At 32.0% G+C, this 17,264-nt stretch overlaps 3 protein-coding genes and 1 long non-coding RNA gene across 4 annotated transcripts; 1 reads left to right on the top strand and 3 right to left on the bottom strand.

The window, feature by feature from the left end:
- The first annotated feature begins 254 nt into the window (after positions 1-254).
- Positions 255-3,607, top strand: Sec61alpha (SEC61 translocon subunit alpha). The gene is made up of 8 exons (XM_035884478.2): positions 255-446; positions 655-722; positions 930-995; positions 1,167-1,377; positions 1,455-1,712; positions 1,794-1,960; positions 2,054-2,443; positions 2,514-3,607. The coding sequence occupies exons 1-8, from the start codon at positions 440-442 to the stop codon at positions 2,775-2,777; spliced, it is 1,431 nt and encodes a 476-aa protein (XP_035740371.1). The 5' UTR covers positions 255-439; the 3' UTR covers positions 2,778-3,607.
- A 309-nt stretch (positions 3,608-3,916) lies between these two features.
- Positions 3,917-8,084, bottom strand: omd (integrator complex subunit 5 omd). The gene is made up of 11 exons (XM_035884477.2): positions 7,645-8,084; positions 7,437-7,566; positions 6,946-7,355; positions 6,742-6,877; positions 6,008-6,677; positions 5,640-5,887; positions 5,367-5,572; positions 5,134-5,280; positions 4,910-5,050; positions 4,576-4,836; positions 3,917-4,472 (listed from the first exon to the last, which is right to left on the bottom strand). Exons 1-11 carry the CDS (start codon positions 7,864-7,866, stop codon positions 4,251-4,253), a joined length of 2,793 nt encoding a protein of 930 aa, XP_035740370.1. The 5' UTR covers positions 7,867-8,084; the 3' UTR covers positions 3,917-4,250.
- A 318-nt stretch (positions 8,085-8,402) lies between these two features.
- Positions 8,403-9,337, bottom strand: LOC118449673 (protein MANBAL). Its single transcript, XM_035884512.2, has 3 exons — positions 9,179-9,337; positions 8,840-9,011; positions 8,403-8,733 (listed from the first exon to the last, which is right to left on the bottom strand). Exons 2-3 carry the CDS (start codon positions 9,008-9,010, stop codon positions 8,635-8,637), a joined length of 270 nt encoding a protein of 89 aa, XP_035740405.1. The 5' UTR covers position 9,011; positions 9,179-9,337; the 3' UTR covers positions 8,403-8,634.
- Positions 9,338-11,274: 1,937 nt separating this feature from the next.
- On the bottom strand, positions 11,275-16,501 carry LOC146872522 (uncharacterized). The gene is made up of 3 exons (XR_014983039.1): positions 15,612-16,501; positions 15,108-15,203; positions 11,275-13,673 (listed from the first exon to the last, which is right to left on the bottom strand). It is a non-coding gene; the product is annotated as an uncharacterized LOC146872522 (long non-coding RNA).
- Between the last annotated feature and the right edge of the window lie 763 nt (positions 16,502-17,264).

Genomic DNA, 17,264 nt, shown 5'->3' with positions numbered 1-17,264 from the left:
TAAGAATGTTGAGAAAATGTAAAACGATTAAAACAAATATTGTCTTAAGTACTTATTATATAGATGTAGAATATTAAAGTATTAAAAAAGATAAATTTGAATATGATTGAATAATATTGTTTAACATGCGCATCAATTATAATTCGATACGCATGCGCGAAGGATACGGTAGCGCCATCTGTCGTTTGTTAAGGAAACACTCTTCTCTCGCGGCCAACATCATCAAGTCACGTGACAGCGGCATATTGATACGTGTCGTCGAAGAGAGCCACGATTCGCAACCGTTTGCCAGTTTAAGCCTACGCGGCCACCTTTACTCGCGTTTTCTTGTTTCATGTACAAGTGTTTAACGGTGTTGTTCTTAGAGTCCTATTAAGAGCATCGTTTAGTTGCACTGCTGAACAGTAATATTAAAGACAAATAACGTTACGTTATTAAAATGGGATGTAAGTATATAATTTAATTAATATAAATTACAATGATATAGTTTTTTCTTAAATTATATTACTGCTATTTACCGTATTGGTAACCTCCCGGAATCGTTTATACTATAACAACATATTGTTACCACAAGGAAATTTTTTTATATTCATTGACTTTCATCACCGAAATTTTCTTTTTCTTTTTCTTACTCGTCTAATTATAATTTTTCAGTCAAATTTTTGGAGGTAATAAAACCATTTTGCAGTATACTACCAGAAATAGCGAAACCACAGAGAAAGGTAAGTTTTCGTGGATCTATTTATATCTTTGATTTATATTTGTTAATTGCACACATTGTATTTTCTAAATTGTGAAAATTAAATCTTCATTGGACATTACAATAATTGGAAGAAAATAACCTTTAACCTACTTGCATGTGGCATCATTTTTTATATCATTTTTCTTTTTCTTTTTTACACATCTTTTATATTTCTATCTCTTTACAGATTCAATTCAGAGAGAAAGTATTATGGACAGCGATAACATTGTTTATTTTTTTAGTATGCTGTCAGGTAAAGTATACATACATATGCATATACATATATATACATATATATATATATATATATATATATATATATATTATTTATTATTTATTATTATCACCTATACCTTATGTAAGTTGATAATATATTTTGCATGAGGTAATATTCAAGAATATGTAATAAATATAATTTCTTTAGATTCCACTCTTCGGTATTATGTCTTCGGACAGTGCAGATCCTTTCTATTGGATTCGTGTCATTCTTGCATCAAATAGGGGTACACTAATGGAATTAGGAATTTCTCCTATCGTTACTTCTGGTCTTATCATGCAGCTTTTGCATGGAGCAAAGATTATTGAAGTTGGTGATACGCCGAAAGATAGAGCGCTGTTTAACGGGGCACAAAAATGTAATTAGAGAAGATTGCTGCGTATATCTTATAATATCTTCACTGGTTAAATAATCTTCCGTTTATTCTCCATACAGTGTTTGGTATGGTTATCACTGTTGGACAGGCCATTGTTTATGTAATGACTGGAATGTATGGAGATCCAACTGAAATTGGAGCTGGTGTTTGTCTTTTGATTATCATTCAATTATTTGTTGCTGGCTTGATTGTATTACTGCTCGATGAATTGCTTCAGAAAGGTTATGGTTTAGGAAGTGGTATTTCTCTCTTCATTGCCACTAATATTTGTGAGACTATAGTATGGAAAGCATTTTCTCCTGCCACTGTCAATACTGGTATGTTGATTTCAATATAATACATGTTTTGAGTAATACCATTTAATATGTTATATTATATAAATTATGTTAAATGAACAGGTCGTGGAACAGAATTTGAAGGTGCTGTTATTGCTTTGTTTCATCTTTTGGCTACAAGACAAGATAAAGTACGAGCTCTTCGCGAAGCATTTTATAGACAGAACCTTCCTAATCTCATGAATCTTTTAGCTACTATTTTGGTATTTGCAATTGTTATATACTTCCAGGTAATGTGTGAAATATCATTTGCTATGCCTTTGAAAATTACATAGATGAAAATATAAATGAATATAATTAATATGATCAATTTATATTTATAGGGTTTCCGTGTTGATTTACCAATAAAATCTGCTAGGTATCGAGGTCAATATAGCAGTTATCCCATCAAATTGTTCTATACTAGTAATATACCGATTATTCTTCAATCGGCATTAGTATCCAACTTGTATGTCATCTCTCAGATGTTGGCTGTTAAATTCCAAGGAAACGTAATTGTCAATTTGTTAGGAGTTTGGTCTGATGTTGGTGGTGGTGGTCCTGCTAGGTCTTATCCTGTTGGCGGATTATGTTATTATCTTTCGCCGCCAGAATCAGTAGGTCATATCGTCCAAGATCCGGTGCATGCTGTTTTATACATCTTATTCATGCTTGGTTCATGTGCTTTCTTCTCTAAAACCTGGATAGAAGTTTCTGGCAGTTCTGCAAAAGATGTAAGTTAATATACTTTTTATCACATTAAGTATCTAATGAATACAGTAATATGTATTATTGTCAATTTAGGTATGGAAACAATTAAAGGAACAACAAATGGTTATGAGGGGACATAGGGACAATTCCATGATTCGTGAATTAAATAGATACATTCCAACTGCTGCAGCGTTTGGTGGCCTATGTATTGGAGCTCTCTCTGTACTGGCTGATTTTCTTGGTGCAATTGGATCGGGCACTGGTATATTACTTGCTGTGACTATTATATATCAGTACTTTGAAATCTTCGTTAAGGAACAAAGTGAAATGGGTGGCATGAGCACTCTATTGTTCTAAACTTAATATACATAGACTTTCAAAGTGAACTTTTTTAATTTTGAAGAACTGAAAATAATTTATTGTAAAATAAGAACGTTTGGCAATCTCAGTACTAATATGTACCTAATTTGCCATAAAGTGAAGTCTTCATCGTGTGAATCAAATCATACAATATGTGTATACATTGTCCTGATAGATTTGTCATATTATGCAATTATTTCATAAATTCTCTTATGTATGTTAGAATTATATATATATATATCCTTTTTTTTTTTTTTTTTGTTTATTTTTTACAAAAGAAATACGTTTTTTTGTCGCATGTGTAAGTAAAATAGCCGTTCGTTCTGCACTATATCTTTAGTGCGTAAGTCATGCCAATTGCAATCAAATGCAATGACGATGTGTAGAAGAGGAATTCATACATAACTCTTAAATGCTCGAATAAAAATGTGAAAAGTTTTTTGTCGGATGCTCTATGCGATTCATTTAAGATGAAAAGTTTCTCACAAACGTGCGCGAGCAATGTACATAGTAAGAAAATAATTAAATATTCTCAACATTTTTTACTAATATTTTAAACTCTGTTTAATCCAGAGCTTTATGAAAGACTCAAGACAAGTACGATTAAATTCGTAACGTTTGTATGAATTTAAGCAATTATGAATATATACAATATGTAATCATTTTGTTCGGACGAGGCACCCACCTAGGGTATTCGTACAGCAATCAACTTGAACATTGTTTGTTCATCATAGGTATCATCATTCCTGTATCATTAAAGACATAACACACAATTTAATTTCTTCAATGTATTTAGCACAATGTACTTTTATAAAAAGTAAAACTTATTTTTCGTCTTCCTTGTTTTGTCCTACCTATGAAAGAAGAACTACCTTTCTTTAGTTCATTTATATTTACTCGTAAAACAATTGCAATTTATTAATATCAGAAAGAGAATGAATGTGAGATGTATCGATGATGCAACATATGCTCTTAAAACTTATAAACGTGTGTTGGTTATATATGTATATATATGTATATATATGTATATATATATATATGTATATATATATATATATATATATATATATATATATATATAAAATATTTGCAAAAGAATTAATTTCTATTTTATAAAGTGTGAATGTCCTTTTCTACTTTGTATGTAATAGCGTTGTTATTGATAATAATATACCTACTGTTATACAATTTCAATGTAGAAATTGGTATATTGAATACCTATATTGTATTGTGAATAGTATAAAAGTATTAAATTCCTTTCAAAGGCACATTATATTAGCTTTCCTTTCTCTATTAATTATGTTCTTTAAAAATCATTTCTTTTTTAATTCTCTAACATAATGTATACAAAATAAGTGATTATTATATTATTTACATCACGATTATATTATATATCCCTATATTTATATGAAAAGATTTATATTTTCCTTTATATTCGATCATATGAAACATAAAAGTATTTTTGCATTATTATTTATGTTCATTAAAAAACAATGTAGAATAAAGTGGACCTAAATTGTGAATATTTGCGAGTAAAATCAAACGAAGTATTTCTATGAAACGTGTGTTTGGAATAGAAGTATCGGTATCTCTCCATGCTACGTTAGATCCTTCATTGCGAGTAAATAATGCTGGCGATGGAACATTCTCTCGCATGTATGCCCATACACATTCTCTCATCACAGTATTTATCTGTAATAAAAACAAGTTAATATTTAGACTTTTCACATAGCATTCTGTTGGTAAGAAAATCCAAAATAATTTATTTATAAAATAAATTCGTGTACACGCATACCTGATTAGTTTCTAAAACGGGTAGAATATCTCTTATACTTGCTAATGGAGGTGGCAGCAATTGTCCAAGTGCCATAACATTTAAAAGTGCTACTCCTTCTTCTATATTCCAGTTAGCCATAACTGTGGCTGCTATACCTCTTAACAAGACAGAACAATAAGCTAAAGCGGGTCTGTACCAAGCTGTTAATTCCAAAAGAGTCCATAAAAGAGGTACGTCTTTAAATGTACGACGAATTTGTAAATCTCTTTCCACAGTAACCTGTTATAATAGAAAGCTTTGTTAACTAATATTTGAGATTTGATAATCAAGATATTTTTTAAGAAGTGCCTACCTTTGTAAATTCTTCATCAGGCCATGGCAAACCATTATACATAACATCAGGTGATACTAATTCTACTAATAATAAACTAACCATTGTTAGCGCATCTAAATTAACAGGATATTGTTCTAATTCCTGATTGCTACAGCAAGCCTGAAAGAATGAAATAAAATAAATATTATATAATGATGTATAAAATTTATATTTTATACATGGCATGTATATATAAAGCTTACCTTTATCACATCAATTAATAACATTTTGTTTAAAGTAATAATCTCTTTATTAATATTGTTCTCGGGTGGTGGTCTTCTTGGACCATGTCCTATTACACCAGCATGGAATACGGAAGAGTTTCTTTGAGCTAGCATTGTACTTGTAACCTAGAGTAATAAGAGTAATATTAAAAATATATAATATAACATGACATGTGTTTGATTTGTCAATTATAAATTTGTAACAATATTACCTGCCTATGATTTTGATGTAAAAGTAACATTTCTTCAAATTGTGGTTCAAATTTTTCTTTTGCACCAAAATATTTGGCTGGATCATTATTAATACAATGTACCAAAATATCTCTAAGTGCTAAGACCCTTGCGCACTGAGAATAACAAGTTAAATCCTTTAATAGATGACAAACTATTTTTATACCTTTCTCTTTCTTTATAATATCTGTAAATCAGTATCGATATTTTAATGGGCATTATGATATAACTGAACATACCGATGTATAAATTACCTTCTTCTGCTATACATAAAAAAAAATACTGCAGTACCGCTTTCACTAATTTTAACGTAAGTTCAATATTTGGAACAAAATAATCCTTCCCAGGCATACTTAATAAATCTAGCATTATAGCTATGTCGTTTGCTAAATCAAAATTATCTGTTTTCGTTAATAATGAAGAAATTTGAAGTAAATTCGATTTAATGGCTCTAGTTACTATTTTCGATCTAAATACTATTACTTTATTGGATTTCTCCCACCTAAAAGAAAAAACAAAACAAGTTTCGCATTTAAAATTATTCTTCGGTAATTTAAATAAATTTATATTATACAATGCATCAGTATTAGATATTACGTAAAGCTTTACTTTATATACCTACTTTAATAATATCGTAAGATTTTCAAACAATTTTCTTGACTCTTGTATCTCTGTAACACTTTTATAATGAATTTCTCGAAGTGCTTGTTCTACTACTTGTGTAAAATAACCATGATTGGCGAACATAGTTTCACTTTCGGGTTTGTTTACAGGAAACAATATGGAATTGTTAGAAATAAGATGTATCAATGCAGCTAAATGAAATGTTGTTTGTGCTTTTACCAACATAAATGATGCAGCAGATATTAAAATATTAGAACTCTGTCCACCAATGAAGCACAATAGCCTCACTGCTGTTTGAACTCTTAATGGATCTCTATTTAGAAGTAATGGTATTATCACAAGTAACTCTTGTTTAATAGAATTTAAAAGAGAAATATTTGCAGACTGTACGCTATGTGTCCTTAAAGTTAAATTTATTTCTTGTAGCATTAACTCTAATATTTCACGACATACATTCTTGACACTCTGAGTTGCATTAACACTATGATATCCAACATTGCTTGTATTCAAACTAGTATCTAATAGAATATTTATTATTTGAGATGCTCCTTGTTCACAACCTAACGCTAAGTGTACAGCTAAGTCAATCAGTGCCTCCGGTTGATTATTGAAATATTTACACCAATCTGAGGCATATAGAGCAAGTCTTGGAATAACATCAGGATTTACTAAAATATAAAATGTAATATTACTTTTTACATCTTTCTCAATCTATTAAGTATTTTTACTTACATATTTGTGAAATATCGCTAGTTATTGCTTTTAATAATGTGGGAGAAAGGGAAGCTAAATTTAACAGAAATGGTACAGTAGCTAATTTTTGCTGTCTCGTATCTTCATCAACATTTACATTTTCATCCAAACTCCACTATAAGAAAAAAACAATTAAAAATTAATAAATCAGGGAATTTATTAATTATTATCACATTATCTTACCTTAAATAAATCCAATAGAGCAGTTCTAATGTCCTGAAAGTGACTTCCAGCTAAGTGTCCTAGAATACCAACAACGGAATTTAACTTTGGATTCTTTACGTTATACTCATAGCCCATGGCGCAGAAATCTTTTAATCCGCATGATAATACTCTTGTAATAACTGTGTTTGGGAAACAACTTCCCACATGAGCAACGACCCAATCAAAATGCGGACTATGTAATACACTAGTATCTAGTAATGCTTTGATACAAGATTCTGTATCCGAATGCATAAGACACTGAAGACATTGCGCTGTGATGTCAATCAATGTACGAGTAGCACGACAAGACATCCATTGTTGCAAAAAATCATTGATTCCAGCATTAGTTGGTAAATTACCTCGTTTTGAATATTCTGATGATAATTTACCTATTAAATAAAATATTTACATTAGATAGGAGAATAGTTTTTATATCAATACAAATTAAATAAAATTAAACTTATATTTACCAAGCAATTCTAAAGACCATGCTGATATAATCGGTGCCCATGCTTCTGGATTTCCATGAATGAAATTACTTAATACTGTATAAATTTCTACAATAATACCTTCCTCAGATATAACTACGCTTTGATTTGTCTGTAAAATATAAATTAATATTTTTATATAGATTAATCAACAATACTAATCGATGATATGTATACTACTATTATTTACCTCAATTTGCCGTACATATTTTGTAACTGCAATGCAGAATACATTACAAAAATATTCAAGTACAGCATCTCTAGCAGCAGGAAGATTTTTAAGTAAAAACAACGCTGTTCTAGTTACATCAAGAGTATTTGTATTATGAGAAGGTCTGACAGCCGATGAAATAAATTTTCTAACCTCTGCTAATATATCTTGTGGTGATAATGTATTCGTTAAATGTAACATATCTAATATAATTGTATATATATATTTACGAAAGAGAAAGAGAGAGTGAGAGAGAGAGAGAAAGAGAGAGACAGAGAGAGTAAATTTTTATTAGTTCTTTAAATATCTTTAAAATTATCAGTTACGTTTCGTGATAACTTTACGTGAATATATTCACGTTTTTATAATGTGCAATTGCATTTTTTTTCGTAATGCGTGAACGTTCACATTGGCACGGATATACGTATAAACTAAACATACTACAGTAATCAAAATTATTTCGAATATTAAAATAATGCAAATTGTAAACTTTATTAAATGAAAATTCATTTAATTTCATTAGAATTATAAAAATGATTAAATAATATATGATAATTATTTACATTTATAATTATTTGATCAAAATAGGTTAAGAATATGAACTTTGATTTGACTAAAGTTTCTAAACTTCAAAAATTCTAATCCAACCAATCTTTTTTTTCCGTTATTTTCATAAATTCATAGGATAATAAAATACAACAAACACATTCATACTCTATCAGTCTCCATCTTTTATTAAATTTTTATTACAATTATGCTTCTGAAAAAATCATCAACTTAGACTATCTAAAATTATTTATATAATTTTTGAAATACTTATGTGAAAGATTAATATCATTTATCAAGTACATAATTAAGTCCTAAAAAGAGTTCTTAAAAATATCAAATTATTTATATAGAACATTTTTTAAATGATTTGAAATCCATAATCATATATGGAAAACAAATAGGATATCCTTTTTTATCTTTCTAACGTCTCTTTTTTTTTTCTTGCTTTCGTGGCCGATGAGGTTTTCTTGGTGTAACTTGTGGACTATTTTCTGAACATTCAACATCACTTGGATCATCCTATAATCATTATCATTATGTATAATAAATATATAAAAATATCGAACTAAGTAAATTATATAAGCGATAAATAAAAATAATTATCATTTACAATTTAAGATTATACCTTTAATGCGGCACCCCCATCAGATGGACCTGCTCGGTATATAACTATAGCTAATATACATACAACTTGAAATATTGCTCCTATATAAAGTCCAATTCTTAATAATTGTTCAAAAAGTGTTTCTTCAGCAGGAAGTAAAAGACGTTTCAATTGTGGATCAGCATCTGCCATACTAAAAAATACATGCATTGAATACACTGATACTATGCATTACAAATCATATATTCAAAAATATTACTACCAATAGATATTTTTTTTATTGTATAATAAAAATCTTTTACATTGATGGTATGAAATCAGGAAATATTTAAAGATAGTGTACAGTTTAAAACACAATACCTTTTGCTAAGTTTTTAATTCCATTTAGAAAATTATCAAATATTGTGTGAGGGAGATATGAATTTTTATTAAACATATACCACACACGGAAATCAATAACCTAAGCAACAGTCGATTGCACGCAGAAAGTCCGTTCATATAGCAAAATTTTCAGAATTACCAACCATATCGGTTGTATTTAAAATGACAACTATTCAAATATTAGTTCAGTTACAATAATACATTAGACAAACGTAAACATTAAACGTGTAATTTGTCAAATCGATAAGGTTATAATAAAGTATAGAAAATATACGTTCTTATTCAGAAAGTTCATAAATTTTAAAATGTGCAAAAAGTTTGCCAAATTTTTATTGCGATCTTATTACGTTGTCACCTTGCTTAGATTTAATAAATTCAACGATAGATGGCATCGTAATACGTAAAATCGATCTCAGCGCCATCTGCAGATAATAATGTGTACTAATTTGTAATAAATTCGTAATATTTTAATCGAATTGATATAGGTTCGATCAAATGGTATTCATCTATTATAGATTCTTCTCGATCCAATCAATCTACTTAAAAGTGCTAAAAGATATTGAGCATCGATATTAATGTGAAAATAAAACTCAATGTTCGGTAAAATTAAAATTGGCGCGCCGATAACAGCGCCGGAAGTTATCTGGGTTCGAGGCTTCATTGCTTGCGAGTCCGTGGATGTGAACCTTTGTTTTGTACAGAAGAATGGCTGCCATCTTTAGTTTTCGATGGATGTTTTCCGAAGAGATCGCGAATTCTTGTATTTATTGCGGTATTTAATAACGTAATAAAATTTAGGACAGTGAAATAACGTTGTTCGCGATGTAAAGAGTGTTTTCTCCTTGATTATTTAAGCTGCCCTGGTGTTAGTTCCATTAAAAAATGCTTGTGTTTACATCCAAGTTTCAAGTGAGCTTCTGTATTCCTGTCATATTAAGGTAAGCGATAGTTTTTTTTCGATATTTTTAATACTTTAGAACGGTTTGGAAATTGTAATTACATCGTTTGATTATCTAAGTTTATTCAATATCATTTGTAAATACACTTTTAAAAGAGAACATCAGGATCACGATTATGAATATCTTAGATGACATTTAAATCTTATTTTACGTTAATAACTTTTTACGTATTAATGATTAATTATTTATTCATTGCGCATTATTCATTCTTCTATTACTTTAACGATTTGTTACCGATATTATAAGACTTCGTAATACTCCCTATAACCAAAAAAGTTCGAACTAACGTTGAAATATTAATATATTGAACCTTTATTAATTGGTTCATTAAATAAATATTGAGGATTATTACGAAAATAAGAATTCTTAAAAATATATCTGTTAATTGCAATTTTCATTCCTCAATGGTGGCAACAATGGCTGGTAAAATGGTGAGTGAGGGCAGGTCAACCACATCATATATTTTTCCAACTTTAGATATTAAATCTACATATTGAAAATAATTATTGCTTTTATATTACGTACAAATAAATTTATTTCAAGTTAGCTCTAAAATCTTATAAACAGATTATAATATATAGATATATAGATTCATTGTATCTACTTACAATCAATTTTATAAACTTTCCTTCTTGAAGGAATATGAAACAGTTGGTTGGATTATTTCTGATTTATATATCATTTTGAAGCAATTTACGAACTATAAATTAAACAAATGTATGTTTGTTTCATTATTTTCCTTTTATCTTTATTGCAAGGATATATAATTTTATATCGGATGAATTACTTTTATATCTTCGTTATGTATTTTACAGAAAATGTAATGAATTTATTTATTCATGTACATAAAAGCAATACATTTGTCGTTGTTCAATTTATTGATCAATATATTTGACAAATAAAGTGTTTCAGATAACTATGGTATATTATATGATACATTATACTCTCATAAGAGTTAAATAAACGTCATTATATCTTAAAGAACGATAAAAATAGATAAAATCGGACTACAATTTTTAATATAAATCGGGCCTATCCGATCTTGGAAACTATACGATATATTTATAATGTTTAATATAATGGAAACATAAATACATTTACAAGATTATTGGAGACATTTACAATTATTATTTATGATAGCGATTTAAGCATATAAGAACTTTATTAAAAAGGTTTCTTTTTTTTTCCCCCATTATTATTATTATAATAGCTCGATATCAATAACGTATTATATTTCATTTTTTAAATTATAATTTTTAACAAACAATACAAAATTGTTTTCATTATTTATGATATCGTAAAGATTTACAAGATTCTATCTTATTTCCTTGAAATACATATTTATACGAATTCTAACCTATCTCACAGAAAATTCGTACATGATCCCGAAGAAGTCGGCGGGAATAAAAAAATTTTACCAGACGGCGCTGTTTTCGCCTGTTAACGGCCATCTTGCCTAACTCCCTTCTTGCCCGCCACCTATCCCGAACTACTCCCTCCCTTTCCTCGTTTAACCACTCGTTTCCACAGCTTTCTCGCAATCTGTTCGTTTCATTTCTGATCTTATATTTCTCAGTTATTTCATCTTTTCTTTCAATTCATTTACTTTTCAACGTTCAACAACGTTATTTTTCCATTCATTTTATTTCCTCGATATATCCAATTTTTCATTCGCACAATTTTATTTTTTTTATTTATTTCTTTTTATCCTTCTTGCATTTCATTTAATCTATGTCTCACAAATTACTTCCCAATTTCAGTTTCGAGTCTTTACTATGATTTATCAATGAAATCCCGACGGAGGACTTATGTAAAAAAAGAGATTACTACTACTTCCTATTTCCTTCTTTAAACACGGGCAATATCATTATCGCTTTCTACCGAACAATAAATCATAGGTATAGATATATTATTTATATAGTAATTATACATGTATATTACATGATATGTGTAAACCAAAATATATGACTTGTTAAAATGCAAAAAGTATAGATTAGTGAACTAATCTATACTTTTTACTAATCTATACTAAGGGGATCTGTATATATAGATACAAACATACGTTTCTCTTTTATAGATATAATTCAATAGTATGTCCTATTTTTGCGTTCTAATGTTTTTCACAATCTCTCTCTCTCTCTCTCTCTCTCTCTCTCTCTCTCTCTCCCCTCCTTTCCCTCTCTCTCTCCCCCTTCCTTTCCTCTCTTTCCTGCGCGCGGTGAAAATTTAAATCGGTCGTTTTAAAGGATACATCTTTAGAAGAGCGCGTAGCGCACAGTAGGCGGAGATAGAGGATGTTCAGTTGGCGAGGAGGACAGGGGAAGGCTGTACTTTAACGGGTGGTGGGAGGGATGGCGGAGTTAAGTGGGGTGCGTGGAGGGGAGGAGGTTTAACGCGCTCGGTCGACGGTGGCTGGCATTCGCCGGTTGCGAGGTAAAATGGTATCGACCGCAAGAGAAGTTCACATGGATTGACGAGCACGCGCGACACACCAAATGCGTGTGATCCATGCGAAAATTTGTAGGCGAAGCAGCAGCAGGCAGGAGCAACGGTTTTGTGCGCGGTGCTTTAGGGGAAGCAAAACAGAGAGAGAGAGAGAGAGAGAGAGAGTCGAATATTCGCATTTGCTCTCGCTGCATTCGGCCTCGACCTAACTTAAAGCAAAAACGTTTGCCCATTGATTCATGTAAATTAATATCGTCTTTGTGTATATGTCCAGTTCCAATTTATTTTCATTATCTGTCATTCTACTGTTTTCTGTGCGATTCGAAATTCCCGCTCTCTCTCTCTCTCTTTCTCTCTCTCTCTCTCTCTCTCTCTCTCTCTCTCTCTCTTCGCATATGTACATATGAATATATATATAGCATACGTATAATGATTATTACTCTTCCACGTTAAAGACGATCTCTGCGAACGATACGGTCAAATTTAGCGATGAGATAACTACTAACGCGCATCTCGCTCAAGCTTTAGCTTTTTTGCGTTTATTATGTTGCGCTTGATGCGTTTCTTTGAGATGACGTCAGGGCATATTAATGGTTCTCATGCGATTACTCGCGGAATAACTTTGCGAAGTAGCACTAATGCATTAAGAACTAATCAGGAAACGTGTTCTTTCATCTTAGTATAACTAAAAAGATAATCGATTTATGTATTTGTGATTTATTAGTTAGCTTGTAATGAAGGTTTTAGAAACATAACCTTTCAAAGTATAAACGAGGAAATAACGTAAGAGGTTAGCTCTAATATCGTATATACATTGCAAGATAAATGTCTCGTTCGATAAAGTTAACGAGTAACGCCGAACGATATCCCCCTCTCTCTTTTTTCTCTTTCATTGTATTCGACCGTAATCTAATAGGGTCGTTAAGATAAAATATACGTTGCAATACGAGCTTATCGGTTATTTACAAACGCACGCGCTACTCTGCACTTTTTTTATGTTACGCAGCTGTTCAATGTTTTCCTTTTCTGTTTCTTTCATGTTTTTTTTTCTTCACTATTCCGAATTTTATCTGTGACATTTAAACAAAAATTATCTATGATGTTTTTTCAAAGGAAAAAAAATAAAATTTGGTCATGAATAAGAGGGCGCGTAAGAGTGGGGAAAAGGACGGAAGGGAGGAAGAAAACTGCATAAGCTCTGCAGAAAAAAAACGAGTATTGGAGATGGGGGGGGGGGAGAAGAAAAAGGTTGCGCTCGCGAGGAGCTAACCTTGGATGTAATAGCGAAGACGCACCACTACAATACTCTCTCTCTCTCTCTTTTCCTCTCCTTCCTTCTTTCCTACGAAACACCCACGTAACCTGCGCCTGCGATTTGCTCTCTCGATGAGGCCAGGTAATCTCAACTTTTGTCTCTTTCATGTTATAACTCTTTTACAATTTTCACGGCACGCTAATCTTGCCGCTAATTTTTTTTTCTTTGTACATGTGCTCAACATATAACAACGCGCCCGAGCGTGTATTTTCTGTAAGAAGATACGTTTACGATGAAGACTACAATTTTTTTTTTTTTTTTTTTTTCACGTGTAAGCGACAAGTTTAACGCATCTCTAATCTCTCTGTCTCTCTCTCTCTCTCTCTTTCTAAATGACTGTAGAAATCAATGCACCTTTAGTATATAATACCACATGCTTGTCTCGATTCGTCCTGCGGTCTCGCATTCCTAAGTGATTAATCTACAGAACCACAGTTCAAAACCGTTCCCTGTGGTGTGGTGATGAGACCGACGTTAGTAGTATAGTAGCAACAGCAGAACAGCAGTAACATCGTTGACTGCTCCAAGCAAAAAGAAAAAAGAAAGAAGAAAGGGGGAAGGAATAGCGTTCTTCGCGATGTAATTTACATCAATGAGATAAACGTTCTTTCCGTCTGATTTCTAACTTCCTTCAATATATATATATATATATATATATACACTTTTCCTGTCATTCATTTTATATCAAAGAAATGTTCATTAAAAAATATCTTAAGTACCGATTACGCACAGTAATACACGATACAATAATAAAGCTTTTAGTTAACCAATCATACTTTATTTCTGATAAAATATATATAGAGAAAGATAAGAGAGTCGATATTTTACAAATTTTACAGAAAGGAGAAAAGAAGAGAAAGAGAGAGAGAGTGCCGTCATCGGTGTAATATCACCGTCCGATGCACAGCATTGCCTCTTTTCACCGTCTCCATTCTCTTCTCCAGCATCCTTTCTTTTCGTTTCTTTCCTTTTTCTTCGCTCCTCTCTTCTCCTCATCTCTCCCTCTCGGATTACCGCTCTTGTAGCTCTCTTCTTATTCTCCCTCGCACTCTCGACGAAGACAGCGAAAGAATAAAGAGGATGAGTAAGAGAGAGAGAGAGAGAGAGAGAGAGAGAGAGAGAGAGAGAGAGAGAGAGAATTCAGTGGAAGGACGAGAGTTAGAAAGAGATAGAAAGCAAAGAAAGATACCGGTTATTGGCGGAGACTGGCATATTTCACCGGGTGTCCAGCAATCAGACCTTTATATACGGCTCACTGCACGTTGTGCGCTCGTGTTCTCCCTTACTAGAAAGAAAAAGAGAAAAAAAAGATGAAGAGTGAGGGAGAAGGAATACGTCGAAGTTTCGAGCGAAAGGATACGGGGGGAGAGATGGAGGTGGTAGTAGCCAGTAGGAAGGGGAAGAAAGCAAGATACCGAACGTTTATTTAACGATGTAGAACTAGCCGCGACTATGGCCGCTTGGGATAGTTAAATGGGGGTGGGGAAGGGGCGGTAGGGGACAGTATGTGGCGCATCGGTTGCGTTAGCTGCGGATACCATGGATAATGCTAGGATTGTTGTATATACTCGCTAGTTTTCTCTTTCTCTCTCTCTCTCTCTCTCTCTCTCTCTCTCTCTCGACGTAAGAGAGATCTTACGTATTTCATTTGAGTATGCTTTATGTGTGTGTTCGCGCACATATATATACATACCTATGTATTATCGTGTTGGGCGCACGCCTAACTGCTTTTCGAACAGTACTCGCACGCGTTTTTTACGCCGATCTTTTGCCTTTTCATGCGCGCGCCAAATAACACTTCCTTTTGCGTTTGGCGGCAAAATACGAATCTCGAAGTAATGAATTAATCAATTACGGTCGGTAAAGAAGAATTCTTTATATCTGACGTACAGTAAACGCGGGAAAGTCAAATTTGGTTTTTTTTTCCTTCGAACTTTTATACTTGTATTTTTATTGAAATGAATCACAAGACATCGAAGAATGTATGATCTTGCGCTATTGTTGTTTTTATTTCTTCCCCGATTTTTTAATTAACATCTTTTTTTCTACGCAGTTTCTTTTACATTTATGCATGAACAAATTTGTATACGCATGCACGCACGCGATAATGTATAGACAAAGAGAGACAAAGTTAATCATGCGGACATTACATTGGTACAGTTTGCTTATAATCAGGTTGAGCTACACGTCCGTGGAATGCATCGAGAAGTCTTCGTGCGCAGGCGCGACTACGGGACGCGAGATCACAACACCATTTTCTTGTAACCGTCGTTCGAAGATACAATGACGATGGGAGAGAGAGGGAGAGAAGAGAGAGAGAAGAGAGAGAGAGAGAGAGAGAGAGAGAGAAAGAGAGAGAGAGAGAGAGAGGTTCACAGAAATTACGAAGAAATCGATTCTGACAATGTATCGATGTCGAAAACGATATCTTAGTAAAACGATATATCGAACGAGGGAAATATTAAATCGATTGAATCAATGACGAAAGCGTAGCGCGCGCTGAAATGGACGTTTTCTTTTTCGTATATTTTTAAAATATCGAAAGCTTAAACATTCGTCATAGCTTTGTTGTTGTCAAAAAAAAAAAAACGATAAACTTAGATGTATTAAAAAGTAAAATTATTTTATATATTACTGACTTTTCTGTTAGCAGAAAAAAAAGGTTTGTTATCGTTCTGAAATGTAATCGATATCATTTGAATTTTAACAGAAGAAAATTGAATATAATAAGCGTAAGCTATAATAAAGAACGAAAGTGTCTTCGATATATCGAAGGATAATCAGTTGGAAAATAATTTTGGTTTGAATCGAATCAATGTTGAGGGTCGAGGTACGCCAAGTAGGTCGCTGTAAATCCCATTGCTGCCAACACAACGATACACGAGAGTCCATGCAACGTCGCACGATATCGCGTTGCGCTTCACCGCGGACTCGCACGGAAGCTCGTTAATTTCGCGCCATTCTAACGAGATCTCTGCCCGTTGCAAGCTGGAACAGCCGTCGGAGATTTTGATGATTATAAATCGACCGAGATATTGATAGATATGATGTTACTATAAAAATCTTTTTATTACTTTTCATTTAATCTTGTTAATGACTAATTCAACGAATGGAAATAACAATTATTATTTTCTATTCGAAACAGAGAATCTAATCCGTTGTTGTTCGGTTTCTTCAAACATGGACGATGCAAACTGTAGCGCTCAAAATGGCGGCTTATGATACGAAGATTACAAATTATTGAACTCACCTTCTGCGTGTGTTTCTTTCTCTTTCTTTTTCTTTTCCTTTTTTTTTTCTTTTAAGAATAATTATTATCATATCCTTAGAGAAATAATCATTCCAT

This window comes from Vespa mandarinia, chromosome 15, assembly GCF_050613455.1.
Source record: "Vespa mandarinia isolate Hongniang chromosome 15, ASM5061345v1, whole genome shotgun sequence".
In the NCBI taxonomy this organism is placed as follows: Eukaryota; Metazoa; Arthropoda; class Insecta; order Hymenoptera; family Vespidae; genus Vespa; species Vespa mandarinia.
Note: the sequence above shows the minus strand (reverse complement) of the source record. Positions and strands in the feature narration are given on the sequence as shown.